General features: G+C 46.0%; 1 protein-coding gene across 1 annotated transcript in view; it reads left to right on the top strand.

The window, feature by feature from the left end:
- The first annotated feature begins 16,962 nt into the window (after nt 1–16,962).
- The window catches only part of CYB5D2 (cytochrome b5 domain containing 2), a 31,143-nt gene continuing 29,815 nt past the window's right edge, over nt 16,963–18,290 (top strand). The window contains exon 1 of the mRNA XM_068265332.1: nt 16,963–17,297. Within this exon, the coding sequence (XP_068121433.1) occupies nt 17,018–17,297 (280 nt within the window). The 5' untranslated portion in view covers nt 16,963–17,017. The remainder of the gene's footprint in view (nt 17,298–18,290) is intronic.

The following is an 18,290-nucleotide window of genomic DNA, read 5'->3' as shown; positions in this document are numbered from 1 at the left end:
CCGGCCACAAGTCTGACTTCCGGAATTTCAAGAGTAGAGTGTTGTCATACTTCGAGTTAAGACCCCGATCCTCGGGGACTGAGACCCAACGGGTCATTTTCATTAAAACACTGTTAACTGGTGATTCCCAGTCCTGGGCATACAACCTGTTCCCCACTAATTTAGCTCTGACCTCAGTCGAGGAATTTTTTAAGGCTATGGCCGTAATATACGACGACCCTGACCTTGCGGCAACTTCAGAGCGGAAGCTCAAACTTTTGCGGCAAGGCAGAGGGTCGGTCGAGGATTACGCAGCAGAATTTCGTAGGTGGTCTGTTACCGCCAGATTCGACAATTTTGCTTTGATGGATTATTTTCTATCTGGGTTGTCGGAGGAGGTCTCTGATTTGATGCTAACCTTACCCGAGCCCACAACAGTCGATGAGGCCATATCATCGGCCATCAGAGTCGATCGTCGACTACGCCATCAGAGGCAGACTAGGGGCAGTCACCGGGTCAGGGTGACTTCGTATGTGGCACCTTCTGGTACGCCCGCAGTAACGGCATCTCCACCGGTGTCACCCTCTCCAGCCTCACCACCACCCGAACCCATGCAAATTGGTCGATTGCCCCATTGATCTCCGTGCTGGTTGTATGCCCCCTAGGGGTCACCTGTATAACTTGTCCGGTCCCGAGAAGTTGGCCATGCAGGAGTACATTCGTGACAACCTGGCCAAGGGGTTTATTCGGCCCTCTCGGTCACCTGCTGGGGCCGGTTTCTTTTTCGTTAAGAAAAAAGACGGGGGTCTTCGACCTTGTATCGACTACCGAGGTCTCAATAAAATCACGGTGAAAAAATCGCTATCCGTTACCATTGATAGACGACTTATTCACGCAGGTCACGACTGCAAAGATCTTTTCTAAGTTAGATCTGAGGGGGGCATACAACCTAACCCGCTTCAGAAGGGGCGATGAATGGAAGACGGCCTTTAACACACCCGACGGGCATTACGAATACTTGGTGATGCCCTTCGGGTTGTGCAATGCGCCCGCCGTCTTCCAGGAACTAATCAATGAGGTATTCCGGGAGGTATTGGGTAAATTCGTACTGGTATACCTCGATGATATATTAATTTATTCCAATAACCTCCCCGAACACAGGGTCCATGTGAAATTTGTCCTAAACAAATTAAGACAGCATAGACTCTACGCCAAGTTAGAAAAGTGTATTTATGAGGTGACATCCGTCACGTTTCTGGGGTATGTGATTTCTACCTCAGGTCTGTCAATGGACCCTGCTAAAGTCACAGCTGTCCTAGAATGGCCGCAACCTGTGGGCCTGAAAGCCCTCCAGAGATTCCTGGGTTTTGCAAATTATTATAGGAGGTTTATAAAAGGGTACTCCACGATCATTGCACCCCTTACCAGTCTCACAAAAAAGGGGGCAGATACTACCCACTGGTCTCCGGAGGCTCAGAATGCATTTTCTAGTCTGAAAAAATTGTTTTGTTCCGCACCAATCCTGAGACATGTCGACACCGCTTATCCGTTCATTGTTGAGGTCGATGCCTCGGAGATCGGGGTAGGGGCTGTGCTGTCTCAGCGATCAGGGTTACAGGGAAGACTACACCCCTGTGCGTACTTTTCCCGTAGGTTCTCTCCGGCGGAGAGAAACTACGATATAGGCAACAGAGAGCTCCTGGCCATTAAATTGGCATTTGAGGAGTGGCGCCACTGGTTGGAGGGGGCAGAGCACACGATCACTGTTTACACCGACCACAAGAACTTGGAGTACATCGAGGGGGCTAAGAGGCTTAGTCCCCGTCAGGCCCGGTGGTCCTTGTTTTTTACGAGATTCAGGTTTATAATCACATACACTCCAGGTAGCAAAAACATCAAGGCAGATGCCCTCTCCAGGTGTTTCGAACCTGAGACAGCACAGCCTTCCACTCCTGAATCCATCCTTCCGCAGAAACTGGTGTTAGCCGCCACGGAGTCTTGGGAAGAGTGGACAGAGATCTTGGGTCCCTTTCAGCAGGAGGTTCCTGAAGGGAAACCCGAAGGGGTCTTGTTCATACCACTACCATTCCGGTTACAGGTTCTGCAACTCTTTCACGCCCATAAGAATGCTGGTCATCCTGGAGCTGCCAGAACGCAGGATCTGATTGCCAGGTGTGCTTGGTGGCCTTCCTTGGCAACAGATTGCAAGGAGTATGTTAGGGAGTGTGCGGTGTGCGCCCAGAGTAAGCCCTCCCGGCTGGCACCTGTAGGAAGGTTGCAGCCTTTGCCCACCCCGAGTGAGCCATGGACCCACTTGTCCATGGATTTTGTGGGGGAATTGCCCAGGTCTGAAGGCATGTCGGTCATTTGGGTGGTAGTCAACCGGTTTAGCAAAATGGCCCATTTTGTGCCCCTGAAAGGACTCCCCTCGGCTCAAGAACTGGCTGAATTGTTTATCATTCACATCTTCCGGCTGCATGGCATTCCGGAAGACATCGTGTCTGATAGGGGAGTCCAGTTTGTGTCTGGATTCTGGAGGGCATTTTGCCACCAAATGGGCATGAAATTGTCTTTCTCGTCAGGCTACCACCCACAGACCAATGGGCAGACAGAACGCATTAACCAATCCCTGGAGCAATTTCTGAGATGCTACGTTGCTGAGGCGCAGAGTGACTGGGTGAAATTTTTGCCCTTCGCGGAATTCGCTCAAAATAATTTAAAGAATTCCTCGTCGGGGTTTTCCCCATTTCAGATTGTAACAGGGAGGTCACCCAAATTTTCCCCTTTTCCAGTTGTCTCGTCTCCATTTCCAGCACTGGAAGATTGGCAGAGATCACTCAGGGACAATTGGGGAATTGTTAAGGGGAATTTACAGAAGGCGTTCCAGAGTCAGAAGGGTCAAGCAGATAAGAGACGGTCCGTGGAATGGAAGTTTCGGCCAGGGGATCTAGTCTGGGTGTCCACACGTCACTTGACCCTGAAGCAGCCATCTGCCAAACTGGGTCCCAGGTTTGTGGGCCCATTCTCCGTGACCAAGAAGATTAATAATATTACTTATTCTATTGACCTTCCCACCAGCATGCGGGGGGTGAGGTCCTTCCACGTGTCCCTTCTTAAACCAGCAGTCCAGGTGGGTCCTACTCCTCCTCCTCCCGTGTTGGTGGATGCCCAACCCGAGTACGAAGTGGAGAAGATCATAGATTCACGTACTGTACAGAACTCGGTACAGTACCTCGTACATTGGAAGGGGTACGGGATTGAGGAGAGGCAATGGGTACCTAGGAACCGCATGCATGCGGACGAGTTAGTGAAGGAATTTCATGCTGTACATCCCGAGAAGCCTGGTGGGAGTTGTCCGGAGTCCACTCCTCGGGAGGGGGGTACTGTGAGGAAACGCGGAAAAGCCGCCGTCTCTCGAGGTGAGGCGGCTGTTTCCGCGTCCAGCATGGCGTCACAACGCGGAAAAAACGCTGCATGCCGCATGGGCAGTGCGGCGGAATCCGCATTGGTAACGGCGCAATCCACATCAGAGGCGACCCCCGCATTAGATACATTGCAAAACAGTACTGGTGTGGCTGGGACTGATAGTCCACCAAGATTTAGACTTACACGCGCGCGAGCACAGAGGCAGAGTTTAAATAGCAGTTAGAAGGGTGTCGGCTGACCAGCTGGGTCAGCTGACAAATTCCACTGCTCCCATTGGACCAGCAATTAGGGAGGTCCTGGAAAGGTCCTACAGTATATATACTGCTGGTTGTTCACTTGCTCCTTGTCTGGCGTTGCGTTCACATATGTGGGAGCACCCAGATCCGTAGTCAGATCCGTTAGTGTGCCGGGACCAGCTGGAGCTGGAATCCTACACTAAGCTAGATTCTGTTGATAGCTAAAGTACTAGTTTGATTGTGATTATCTGTTATGACTTTTGCCTGCCTTGACTATCCTCCTGAACTCTGATCTTGCACCTCGATATTTCTGATACTCTGTTGCCGTACCCCGGCTCGTTCCTTGACTCTGCTTCTGCCTCCTGATTTTGTACCCCGATATTTCTGATACCCCGTTGCTGAACCCTGCCTGTACTTTGACTCTGCCTTTGCCTCCAAATCCTGTACTTTATCTGTCCGTGTGTGTACGACCTGGCTTGTCCGACCTCGAGAACCGACCTTACCGTTAGAGGCGGTTCCTCGCTCTGTTAGCGATCCTTCCTCCTGAGGGTCACTTTCAGATATCCCTTCCTACTGTCAGACTGACTCCTCCCGTCTTGGAGAGCTCAGGTCTGCGGAAGGAATCTGTGCAGTACTCCTTACTGCATTGAGGCCTTGTCCTCTTAGTGTTACAGTTACACCAAACACTACACTCTACTCGGGTGATCAGAGGTTAGTTTGTATATCGGATTATCGGTGAGACTGCAGTTCACTTATAATCTGGTATATATCTGTATTTCCGGTGATACTGCAGATCACCGGTAATCAGATACTCTCTGCGCCCACCGTTCGTTACAATAAGGCTTCTGATTGAAAATGACTATGATATACAAAGACACTGCATGGGACCCATAACCATTTCCAAAATTACCAATTTGGAGACTAGCACACACTCCATCCACTACTACTCCATGTTCAGGTCATGCCTAGAATGCAAACATCTGCCCAGCTCAATCTCTGCTCTCTGATCACTCACCACTCTGGGTGGTCACACTCCAGCTCTGTGTGGCTTCCACTGCCGAGTCCCTTTCCCAGCTTTCAGTTCACAGTGGTTTTACGCGGTTGCTGAGCTTTGAACTTCCATGGCAAGTTACACCTGCCTCTCCACTTACTCAGCCCGCACTGACAGTACCACGTCACTCTGGCAGCACTCAAGCATGCCACTTACCAAGCCAAGATGGACTCATGATGCTCCCACACTCAGTTTGTGTAGCACACGGCACCTCACATGCCACAGATGCTGGGAAATTAGCCAAAGAGCTCCTCACTCCGTGATTCTGAAACAGACAGGTTAGCAGACAAAGCACAGCAATGGAACCTCGTTATGATTTCATAGCTTCAAAAGCATATGCGTGAACTATATTACCCACTAAGTACAATAGTACTGCAAATTGATTTCAATCACTAGGGTCACCCATGTCTCTGTACATCAGCATCATCTCCAATTGTGACTCTGTAAATGTGCAACACATAGAAAACATTATAAAAACATAACAGACTCCGATATCTGGACTGTAACACTCTCCCTGGAAACGATCTCTGTAAAAGGTAGACAAACACAGTTTATTCCCAACACACAGTTATACAATTCTGTGGACCTTTGATTGCATTTAAAAAAAACATCTCCAGGGTTTAGATACTCATCATGAGTGCACATGGGCATTCAACATTTGCTGAATCTGATCAACCATTCTGGCTAAATCTTGGCTAAGATATGATCTGCATATGGAAACTGTACAATTATTTGGGCATCTACAATAACAATAGGAACAGTTTAAATTGTGCTTTCTGTAACAAAACAAACAGAGCAAACATCCCCCACTTGGCTATATACAACCCCCATCAACACATTAAAAGTAATAAAAGCAAAACTGTTGTGTGCTTTGCAGTTTCAGGTTAATGCAAAATACCTGACAAAAGCCCACATGAAAAACAAAAAACATCAGATTGAACATGCCTTTCCGTATATTAATTTTTATAACCAACTTTAAATTACAATTAAATTACAAATTTTAAGACATGTTAAATCTGGTTCACCCGAAATAAATTGTTGCCTTTGCAAAACGTAAACTTAAAAACATCACAATGGCCAGCAACTTTGTGCATGGGTCCTTCAGGCCATTCACAAACCCTCTACTATAGTAAACAAACAAAGGCAACCCATTCAAATTTACATAGCTACAGTCAGCACCTAAGACTACAAAAAATAGTTTAGAATTTTACTTTTCTGACTGTAGATAAAATTATCAATTTAAATAAGAGGCTTATTCCAAACTAAAAATTTGTTAGGATCCTCTTCATACATAAACACATACAAAGATAGACAAACAACAAAACACAGCTGGGATCTTCTTTTGTTTCTCGGTTTCCTATGGAACAGAAATTGGAAAACCATTATTAACCTCTAACAAGATCCCTGCACAAATGGTGTTCTGGAATGTTCCTCATTTACCTATATTCCAGCATCTCCTGCTGTATTTCATTGACCTCCTGAGTACGTTTTCCTGGAAACCAACTTACCTCAGCTTGTAAGTTGTCCTTCTGTGCCCTAACGCTGAAAGGAACCCAGGCCCTATCCTGGCTCCTCTGCCTGTTCCCCCACCTAGGAGAGTACACCTCAGCTTCTCTCCTCCTGGTAAGGAATTTGTTATCTTTGAAATAATTCTGCCCGTCTCTCCCAAGTGACGGGCAAAACCGTTTCATGTGTCCCTGTTCTCCACAGTGGTAGCACCGCCGGGTCACATGACTTCTCTGGGGCTTATTTACTATATGTGCATCTCTGTCCCTTGTCTTGGACTCTCTAAAGTCCTGTTTCTCTGAATGGGCCTTGCCAGAGCATGCTCCTCCTGCTTACTCTCTGGCAACTCAAAAACTGAACCACTGCATTCAGAAGAACTACTATAACCAGCATCATTTTCACCTGGACACTGATTAATTGTCTCATTACTGGAGGACACAGACAATGCTTCAATCTTGCATTGTGCAATCTTCAACTGCTCAGTCAGACCTGCATTCTGACGAAGCAATCTTTTATTTTCCTCAATAATTTGTTGCTGGGTAATGGCAACAACATTTGCCTCTTCAGCAGCAACTGTTAAAATTGAGATTGCACTTTGCAAGTCTTTCACACTGTCTTTCAGCCTCTGAACCTCATTTTCTAGGTTTGATTTTTGTTCAACCATACCTCTGTACTGCTCTGCTATCCATTGGGCTGCAAAAACAAGCATAGCTTTGCCCTCCTTTTTCTTCAGCTTCTTATTATTTATCAGATCATACACATACATTTGGGCTTGTTTCCATGGATCTATAGAGCTTTGCATTATATTAACAATACCTTCTAGATCTTTTACTTTAGTCTTTTTCACAAGAAACAGTTGCACAAAGGTCTCCATTTTGTTTACCTCTAAACAAGACAATGGCCACTCTATTCAATGCAAGCACTTTGATCTCTGTACACAATTGGCAGAGTCTACACTGAAACCATGTGGCTGCTTCACCACATGCACAGTATAACATCAATATCAGACCTCAAACACAAATCCAACATGCAATACACAATGTTTAGAGAGAATATTCACACAGTACTGCTTTCTACCTGGGTATCAGACCCTCTTTAGGAATATCAGATTCCTGGAAAGCTTTATTGGGCATCAGACCCATCTATTTTCTTTAGGAATATCAGATTCCTGGGAGAGGCGCTACAGAAGCGCTTTCCTTCCAGGTTCTATTAATCCGCTCTGATAGTATAGGGTGGTAATAAAAATATAATTAATCACCCAATACTGTATATGGCGGATCCCACTTCTGACACCAAACTGATAGCTCAATTTCATCGGAGGCAGCTACACGATGATTTAGCAGATATCAGATCTGCAACCTAGTGGATTCAATTCCCCTATGATGTGAATATTCTCTGTCTAGCTAAGAGACACAGAAACCACACAACACTCAAATTGGTGGAAATGCATCTCATAAAGTTTATATTGCATGTGATATATGTGATACAGGTACAGATATTGATGAACTACAGAGAAAGCAAGATGTACAGAGCAATCCAACCATATAAACACATAACGCTTAGTAAACAATGCCCACAATGTATACACTAATATGTAACATTAGTGCAGCTTCCCAATATATCCTAAAATACAACCCACATTACCCAGAACCATTATATCTTACCCATTCAAGAGAACCAACATCTTCCGCTGCAGACCAAAGGAGACAGAGAGTAGAAGCAGCATGCTGAAAGACCATATACTCATTGACTCCACCCCCTCACCATACATTACTTCCCTTGAGAAAGCTTAGTGTCATTGGCTGAAAGAATGCTTTTCAGCAGATTTAAACTTTATCTCTGCCTAAGATCAGTTAGCAGGAAGTGAAGTATTTTGTTTTAGAAACGTGCTCTGAGAATGGTGCAATGCCTGCTCCACAAAAGAAAGCAGTGAAACACACAGTCCATATCTTACACACAGGTACCCTGAACAGGTGCGGTCACGTAGGTAGGTAGGTAGGTAGGTAGGTAGGTGCACTGAACAACAACAACAACAGGTGTGTATGCAGTGATTGTTATTACAAATGTGCAGCTGCCTGTCACAGTTAGTCACTGAATGTGCTGGGCCTGGCAGTGGCACACTAGGAATTACCAAGGCTGTATATGCAACACAAGTGTCTGTGGGACACACACACAAAAAAAAAATCACACACACATAAAAAGTTCACAAGAACAACATTAGCTCTCAAAAGAGCTGTTGAGGATGAGGAGTGCTTTTTAGCAATAAGGTCAGCAAGAAGGAGAAACCTAACAAGCCTAACACAAGAGCCTAACTAAGCTTTCCCTGTCAGCAGCAGCACGGTTCTCTCCTGTAATGATCTGCGCTGCTGTCTGCACAGGCAGACAGTTTTTTTGACCATTTGTTAGGTCTGAGTGCTGCAGGTCCTTGGAAAAGAGACCTGTCTCCACTCTGCAAGCTGCAGAGTTGCTGTTCTGGGGAGGAATTTGCATCCACTTGTCATGCAAATTGCCTAGCTGCTTCTTCTGATGGCTTGCAGTATAAAAACCATTTCCTCCCAGAATCCCTTGCTGGTCATGATGGTTTGTTCCTGCTAACTTACCTGGAGTCTCAGCCTTTGCTAATTGTTTGCTAGGATTATCTTAGAGCAATTCATTGGGAGTGCACTAGCATTTCTTCTAGCGTAGTCAGGTTGTATTATCTGTTTGCCTTGTACTGTTTATCTGTTGCGATTGTCTTGTCGCCAGCGGCAGTCGACAGTTAATCGTTCTGTCTGTTGGGATTGCATTCGCTCTAGGGGTAGTGGCGGTGGTTCCTTCTGTATTCTGCCTTAGGGGTGCAAACCAGAACAGCGGTGGCTACTGGTAGCCCCATCTGTCTGTCTGTCTGGATCGCATTCGCCCGTTCTGTCTGTTGGGATTGCATTCGCTCTAGCGGTAGTGGCGGTGGTTCCTTCTGTATTCTGCCTTAGGGGTGCAAACCAGAGCAGCGGTGGCTACTGGTAGCCCCATCTGTCTGTCTGTCTGGATCGCATTCGCCCTAGCGGTAGTGGCGGTGGTTTGTTCTGTACTCTGTCTGGGAGTGTAGGCCAGAGCTGCGGTTGCTACTGGTTACTCCTTCTGTCTGTCTTGTCTAGAACGAAGCGTTCGCGTTCTCTATTCATTTTCATGTTACATTGGTTAGTTAGGGTTGGCATGTTTTGTCTCTGTTGCGCTTTTCGTGCGGAGACCGCGCCATTAGCGTGCTTTGTCGCTGTTGCGCTTTTCACGCGGCGACCGCGCTAAGCGAGTGCGTTTGTTATTTTCCTTGGCGTTCTGATCATTGTCATTTGTTGTGTCCATCTTGCTACACTTGTGCTCTGTCTTTATTCGGTCTTGTGTCACTGTTGGCAATCACCACTCTTGCGATTGCGTTCCCACTTGGTTTCCGCTGTTGTGTGTTCACCGTCGCCTGGTGGCGACTAGATTGGTGGACACACATACATTCTGTCGCTGTGCTCACTCTCTCTCTCTGAGGGCTATCTTGCCCTGCATTGTTGCAATTCATACAATTCCGAACTGGCATCTGTGGCAGTGCAGAGGGGTTGTTCCTCTGCACTCCACAGCTCCATCTGCCAGTGGGAATTTCCCTCTACAAGTGCATTACTCCAAAGCTGGGTTCTGTCGTTTCATACGCTTGTGGAGGACTTCCGCAGTGTCAGTGCACATCTTGTGCACTGGCCACGGAGATAATTCCACAATCGTTACATCTCCCTTCTCTAATTACTGCAGCCACACGAGTGAGTGAGATGGCTGACGCTGCCTGCATTTTATAAGGGGGGAGGGGGTGGCACCAGAGGGGAATCTAGCCTGATTGGCTACCCTGTGCCTGCTGACTGTGATGTAGAGGGTCAAAGTTGACCCTAATGATGTAATATAGGGGGCAGGTCGAATCGTCATAAAGTTCAAACCATTCTGGCAATCTCTAGATTCAGGTTGATCTAATACTTGCTTGTTATCTTATTGGAAATGTACTGCCTATCACAGTCATATGCAGATGATGTAATGGCAGCTGTTAGAAAGTACAGTTGTTTTGATTTTCTCATAGGTGGAGACATGAACTTTATGACTTTATAGGTTTCATCGCTAGGCACATTGAATATGGAAATTAATAGATGTCACATTTACAACCATCCAAAAATCAGGGTAATCCTATTGGTTAAAGTGCACAAGATGTTAAAAGACCTCACACAGACAAGTCAAAGCATTGTATTCACTTTATTTTTTTACAGACATAAATTAATGTTTTCAACTGTGATACGGAACAGAGAAGGTCAATAAAACGACTATGTTGCAATTTCTGTGCAGTTTGAAACAACTGACTTGGATTGGCCGAATTCCAAGTACCATACACATTGTAGCACAATTTGCATCAGGTCTGAAAAAATTGCAACTTGTTGACAATCTCTAATAAGGAAGTTGTCTAAATATTGCCCAAACAAATAGGTTGTAATAAAATATCCAGAACAAATGCAAATGACAGACTTCCAGTCTCTTTAGTCACAGACATGGGACATTATTGCTTTCTTCGTGGCCAGGTAGATACCCAGTATTAGAAATTGATATCCAATATCCAGAAATGTTAATGCACAACTTGTAGGAGTGTTCTCCTGACATTTTCACTGGCCAGTCTCTAGAGCATGGCACAGGAATGCATTTCTACACGCACCACTGAGTAATACCTCTGGTCTCCTTAACCAATATCACCTGTGTCTGATAGATAAGTCCTTAGTATACGTTTTTATATAATATATTATGCAATTGGTGCAAAGAAAGAAAGAGCAGGCATGAAAGAAGAGAGGAACAGAAGAGAGCTCAATACACTCCCAGTGTTATCTCAACTAACTTGTTCTGATTTTTACTAAGATTATGAAAAGTTTTATTCAACAGTGAATTTTAAAAATACAAATCAAAGCTGCACAATAGGTATCATATATATTACATGAAATACTTCCCAACATGGAACAAAATGATCAAAATACATCAGTTAATCAATGTCTGATAATCTAATCCCTAAATTGCATTAAACATTGTGTTTACAAGCCAGTTAACATTTTGTGAATACATCTTTTTTGAGATATTAGCTTTGTCCTACTCTGGAAAGAATGGTGATTTTAGGGGACAGAAAATATCTCTCAGATGTGCTTTGTTTATGTTATGCAGGAAGAAGAAGACAGATGTAGGAAAAAAAATAGCAATGGTACCATATGCTTCAGGTGATTTTAATAGCCTTTGTCAGCGGTGAAATAAAGCATATATGAGATAAATCCAATGTAAATGTAAAATAAAATTTTCACCTCAACCCATTTTTTATTTTAAGGGAAGAGTTATAATCACCATTAGCTTGTCATTGCAGTCTGTGTCCTTCTTGCTGAACTTTCCCTTCCCTTCCTGTATTCTCTGAGATAAGAGCAGTGGCATAACAATAGCCCCTGCAAGGGGTGCTGAGGCAGGGGGGGGGGGGGACCTGGGAAGCTGTCTAAAAAGGCACTGTTAATTGCAGTCAAGGAAAAATGTTTATTTTCCCTGTCCTGAGAGACAGACATGCTTTCTGCTCACATCCAAAAGTTTTGCAGGGGGGCCCAGAGATTTCTAGTTATGCCCCTTTATGAGAGGAACCTAATTGTCAGAGCAGGCTGACAGAACAGATAGCAGACTCGACTGATGGAGCAGACTGACAAAATGCAGACAGCGCTGGCACGGCAGACTGACAGGACTAAAGCCTGGTACACACTTTCAATTATGATTGTACAATTACTGAATGCTTTTTCACCTCCATGTAGTATGAGGGTCAACAGATTGAATACTATAAGCAGACTGTGTAGATAAACAATCATACTAAATGGAGGTAGTAAAATTTGTCAGTGATTGGCCAATCAAAATTGGATGTGTGTATGCACCCTAACAGCGGACAGGACTGGTACAAACATATGATTAAAGTCGTCTGAGGCGGCCTATAAGAACCGCCTCAGCCGATAATCCGACATAAATACAGGGGCCCTTGACGAGTAACTGCCACTCTGCCAGTCATCTGCCAAGTGGATCAACTTAGCCGAGTGACGGCCGATTCTTTTGTGCACACCGCTCCCCTGCCCACTGCTTGACGTTCCATCTACGCCACTCTATCAGCCCTACAGCCCCCTGCATTGAAACAGAGGAATAATTAGACTTAATCAGCCTACTGGCTGACTTAGTGTCTGTACAATGTTAGCCCAGCGATGCCGTATAAGAGGAATGGGCCCCAATTAGTCATAGTCTTAGTGTACGCACCTTTACAAAGCTGGATTCTCACATGGGAGCCGCCAGGATAGATCTTTGGCTGAGTGAGAGAGGGGGCTGCAGCACAAACACTGGATTCTCAGCAGAGATCTGGCCTGTGTACGGAGACATATATTTTATTATTATTTAGTATTTATATAGCGCCGACATATTACGCAGCGCTGTACAGTGTGTGTGTATATATATATATATATATATATATATATATATATATATATATATATCTTGTCACTAACTGTCCCTCAAAGGAGCTCACAATCTAATCCCTACCATTGCCATATGTCTATATTATGTAGTGTAAGTACTGTAGTCTAGGGCCAATTTTTTAGGGGGAGCCAATTAACTTATCCGTATGTTTTTGGAATGTGGGAGGAAACCGGAGTGCCCGGAGGAAACCCACGCAGACACGGAGAGAACATACAAACTCTTTGCAGATAGTGCCCTGGCTAGGATTCGAACCAGGGACCCAGCGCTGCAAGGCGAGAGCGCTAACCACTACGCCACCGTGCTGCCCATCTATATCTAAACCCATATGCAATCAACTATTTCTCCTGAGTTTTTTCAGTAAAATGCTTTTTAAACCAACAAACAGCAAGCAAGAAAATACTTATTTTAGTTATTTTAACCTCCTGAGTGGTATGCCCGACACTGTGTCGGGCAAGGAAAACTTGCTGAAAGCGGTATGTCAGACACAGTGTCGGGCATGCTGCTCAGGGGGTTTCCCTAGCTACAGGAGCCCCACAGTATAAGTTAACTAAGTGCAGGGCTCCTGTGCACTATCTGCAGTATTAGTGACGTAAGGCATAGTGCCCCCCACCCCCAATCCCCCCTTAATCCCCCCGATGCAGCCGCTGCCCTGCTAGATACATACCGAGCCTTGTTCCAGCGAGCGCCTCATCTGTCTTCACAGCTCCTCATATCTTCCAGTATGCGAAGGATTGGGACTGAAGTCATGTGACGTCTGACATCACTATGCTTTACATCACTAATGCTGCAGATAGTGTACAGGAGCCCCTGCACCTAGCTAACTTATACTGTGGGACTCCTGTACCTAGCTAGCCTATACTGGGGGACACCTATCTAGCCTATAGTGGGGGGTACCTATCTAGCCTATATAGGTTGGGGCACCTATCTAGCCTATACTGGGGGCATCTATCTAGCCTATAGTGGGGGGCACCTATCTAGCTTATACTGGGGGGCACCTATCTAGCCTATACTGGGGGGGGGCACCTAACCAGCCGATCCTGGAGGACACCTGCACCTACCTAGCCTATCCTGGGGACACCTGCACCTAAGTAGCCTATCCCGGGGGACACCTGTACCTAACTAGCCTATCCTGGGGGACACCTGCACCTAACTAGCCTATCCCGGGGGACACCTCTACCTAACTAGCCTATCCCGGGGGACACCTCTACCTAACTAGCCTATCCCGGGGGACACCTCTACCTAACTAGCCTATCCCGGGGGACACCTGTACCTAACTAGCCTATCCAGGGGGACACCTGCACTTACCTAGCGTATACTCGGGGCACCTCGACTTGGCTACCTACCTACAATAATCTGTGGGGGATTCAGAAGACAGATAGGCACAACGTGGTGGGTGGCACAGGACAGGTAACGTATAAATGCACACACGGGAGTACATTTCTACATTGGGGGGGGGGGGGGAAGCGACGAGGCAACGGGCATGGCCGATTCCCGAGCGATTTCATGTTGAAATTTTTTAGGGAATCAGCCTGCAGAGTATGGGCAGCCGGCCGCTCTCTCTAATCAGATTTGATCAGATAAAAATCTGTGTCTTGGTCGAATCTGCCCATCATCTCTATTAATAACAAACACTATGGGAGGCGCCCTTACATCCAATTATATATAATACCTATTAATTACAGATAAGCGTAGTGTGTCTTACCTGTTATGAAGGCTCGTACACACAGATCAAGTAAACTGAATTTATTTCTAGCACAATGGACAACGCGTTTCGCGACCGCAACTCGCTTCTTCAGGTCAAATAGAATGCTGTTAGCCAGGGATGTATAGCGTGGGCGCCCACAGATGGCGCCCACGCTATACATCCCTGGCTAACAGCATTCTATTTGACCTGAAGAAGCGACTTGCGGTCGCGAAACGCGTTGTCCATTGTGCTAGAAATAAATTCAGTTTACTTGATCTGTGTGTACGAGCCTTCATAACAGGTAAGACACACTACGCTTATCTGTAATTAATAGGTATTATATATAATTGGATGTAAGGGCGCCTCCCATAGTGTTTGTTATTAATCAGTACCCCACTACGTGGGGCTATACCTACTGTAAGTTCATTATAGTAGTATCTTTTCCGGGAGCGGCGACCAACAAGGCCGAGTGGAGACGGTACTTCTCCACATGTTCTGATGGTGGTTGCCTAAATAGCAACCCAGAATTGTGAGTATATTTCTTCTACTATAGACCAATCTACACAACGATAACGCACGATATTGGGCTCCCGGTGTCCCTGTGTTTTTTTATCTCTACTAGTCTTACCATCATCTCTATTGCATTAGTGCAGGTTGAGCAGCTGCAGCTTGGAAGTATAAATGATCAGAGATTTTGGTTGGGAGTCATTTTGAAATTTAGTTTAGATTTTGTGTTTCAAGCTTTTATTGGACTCAAAATGTTTAGTAGACCCTTGCTTGGCACATTTTGTTAAGTCACAGAGAAAAAGATTATGAAAATTAATTGGATCTCTTTTTGCACAGAAACTGAACGCCAGGGAGGTTAAGGAGAAGATAAAAAAAATATAGGAGAAAAGTTGGGAGAAGCTGTAGGTGAACAAAGGTGCCCATACGTCTCACGATGTATTGCCAGAGGAAAATGGAATGATCCGCACAGTGTCCAGAGTTCAATGACTTTATTCTGGAGGTATACAATAAATTGGATAATTTGCTGATCGACCAAGAGACATCTTTTTCTCATTGAATCTGATCAGAGAGAGATCTGTTGGCTGTACATACACTATACAGGTAAATTCCCAATCGATTTCAGCATGAAATCTCTCAGGAATCGGCCTAGTGACACTGCCTCGTCACTGTCCCCCCAAATGTTAATGTGCCCTCCCGGTGGCATTGTACATGGGGGGCTCAGGGAAGCAGCAAATGAGACCCCATACAGCTGACCAAGCTGAGATTTGAATTCATGGGCATCAGGGAGGCTACAGCAGCTGGGAATGAGAGGGAGAGAGAGAGAGACTCTGAGGCCGGTTTCACACGACTAACCGGTGTTACTGGTGTGCTACGGTGCAATGATTGCATTGCACGTAGATGCTAAAAATAGCCTCCGGAGATTACCGCGGCAATGCTTGGTAATCTCCCTTCTGGCTGCAAGACAAGCAGGAACTGAGGCTTTCTAGTGCTCGTTTTCTCTGGCTGAAATTAGAATTGCGCGGAAGTGTATTGAAAAACTACGCTTCCACACATGCGCGCTGCCATGCGAATGCTGAACAATTTTAAAAAGCTGCGTCACCATAGACTTACATGACTTCCGGTCACCTCACACGCCGGACCCTAACGTGCTGTTGCTGTGCTCCAAATTGGAGACTTCTTTGCACCACGTCAGGTATGAAATCCCCCATAGAGCGTTACCCTGCGGCAAAACAGGTTAATGCAATGTTCCAGTATGAAAGGGGCCTGAGGGTAGGGTCACACTTGAGGCCGCGGGCAAACGGCAGCATTTTCCTGAGGCTGAATCTGCATTCTTGTCTGACAGCAAGCTGATTACACCTGAGGGCCCATTTTCCACTATCGTGAATTCGCATGCAAATTCGCATAGCAATACAAGTGAATGGGACTGTTTCCACTTGTCAGGATTCCTTTGCGTTTTTCTGTGCAGAAAAAATTCGCATGGCAGAGCCATCAGAATTCGCATACCGCATACTGATATGCGAACCGCATACAATGTATTTAATAGGAAATTCGCATGAGGTTTGGGTATGCGAATTTTCATGCGATTTCGCATAGAAACAATGGAAAAGCACACCAGCACTGCCATGGTTAAATTCGCATACATGATCATCCATGCGAATTCGCATGAAAATTCGCTTAGACCCGCATGTGAAATTCGCATTCCGCATGCGAATTTTTACCGCGGTGATTCGCACCGCACAAGTGGAAATGCAGCCTGAGACTGTCAAAGAGGAATCGCACACGTTGTGCGATAAAAAGCGTTCTTTTCTCCTCTGCAGAAAATCGCACATTGCTCCTAGTACACAATTGTGCTTTTGGAAGCATTATGTGCGTTTTAGCATTGCAGAAAACGCCTGCAATTTTTGCTGTGTCCCTAGCCTCAATTTGAGAGCGCTTTGTATTAGAGAGATCCAGGATCCTATACTACAGCAATTATCTGTATGCGTAAAGAGTGTGCTGCAATTCAGTTCGCTTGCTGTAGGTGTCAGTGTGATGAAGATGTCTGTGTTGTAGCAGTATTCTGCAGAGCCCGGAAGACGCTGTGAGCTGCTGTCTGCTGCTGTGCCCATGCTCGGGTACCTGGCAGCTGCTGCTCTGTGTCTGGCCGCAGTGCTGCTGACACGGACAGATCCCTGGTCGTCGCCTGATGTCCCATCCTGGCTGAGCTTCCTGCTGCCTGGCCAGTGCAGGGCAAGCAGGGAGAGGCTGCTAACCAAGGAGGAGCTGTCCAGCTATCATGGGGGACCCGGCAGTGCTGGGATATACCTCGCTGTGCTGGGGCAGGTGTTTGACGTGCAGAAGGGAAGCAAGCACTACAGCCCAGGGGGGACCTACAGCTTCTTTGCAGGTAAAATAAATAATTCATGTTCCAATTTTAGTTTTCTCTCCCAGGTCCGAATCTAAACCTCTGTCAACCGAAATCTATTGTGTAAGATTGACAGGTTACTGACAATGTCATGCTATTATAATAAAAATGATTCTCCACAATTTAATAATGCATTAGTAAGTTTGAATGTATTTTGTAAGTTTTACCCTATTAACTTCAATGGGGCCCATTTATATTCATTCATTCGTGTTTCTTGAATACTATTTTATCCAAGGGTGTGAAAATCTGTACCGGGACAAATTTGGTCTAAATAGTAATTATATTTGGCCTGTGAGAACGTGCATTTGTATTACAGCTGGCCCTGCTACCTTCCTTGTGTTCCGATGCAGCACTCTCCTCACCCTGTGCTCTCCCAGCCCCAGTATATGTAGAGTTACGGCGCAGTGTGCTTGTCTCACCTTCTCAGGGCTCCAGCGATGCCCATTTATCCTCTACAGCGAGCACTTGCTTTACCTGCTGGTACTCCTCCTGCACATTGCATGAATACACGTGACATGAGGAGAACGAGATAGGCAGAGAGTGCTCTCTGTAGAGTATAGGTGGATGATCGTCTGAGCACTGAGGAGGTGAGAGAATCATGACTACCACTACTGTGCATATGCTGAGGAAGCACACCACAGGATGGCACTACACCACCAGGGAAATGTATAGGGGAGGGAGGACCACTAGACACCAAGGAACTGTATATCGAGGGGCCACTAGACACTAGGGTAGTGTATAGGGGAGTAAGGGAAGCCACTAGACACCAGGGAACTGTATAGGGGAGGAAGGGGGGCTGCTATTCACTAAGGAACTGTATAGGGGGGGGGGGGTGCTAGACACCAGGGAACTGTATAGGGGAGGGAGAGCGGAGCAGTGCTTTTCAGCGCAGGAAGATTTTGGCGCAGCCGGCACCACCATAGACTGTAATTGGAATTACAGCTATTGCGGCGCTCAGTGAGTAACGTCGGCGCC

The sequence above is a fragment of the Hyperolius riggenbachi genome, chromosome 2, assembly GCF_040937935.1.
Source record: "Hyperolius riggenbachi isolate aHypRig1 chromosome 2, aHypRig1.pri, whole genome shotgun sequence".
Lineage (NCBI taxonomy): Eukaryota > Metazoa > Chordata > Amphibia > Anura > Hyperoliidae > Hyperolius > Hyperolius riggenbachi.
Note: the sequence above shows the minus strand (reverse complement) of the source record. Positions and strands in the feature narration are given on the sequence as shown.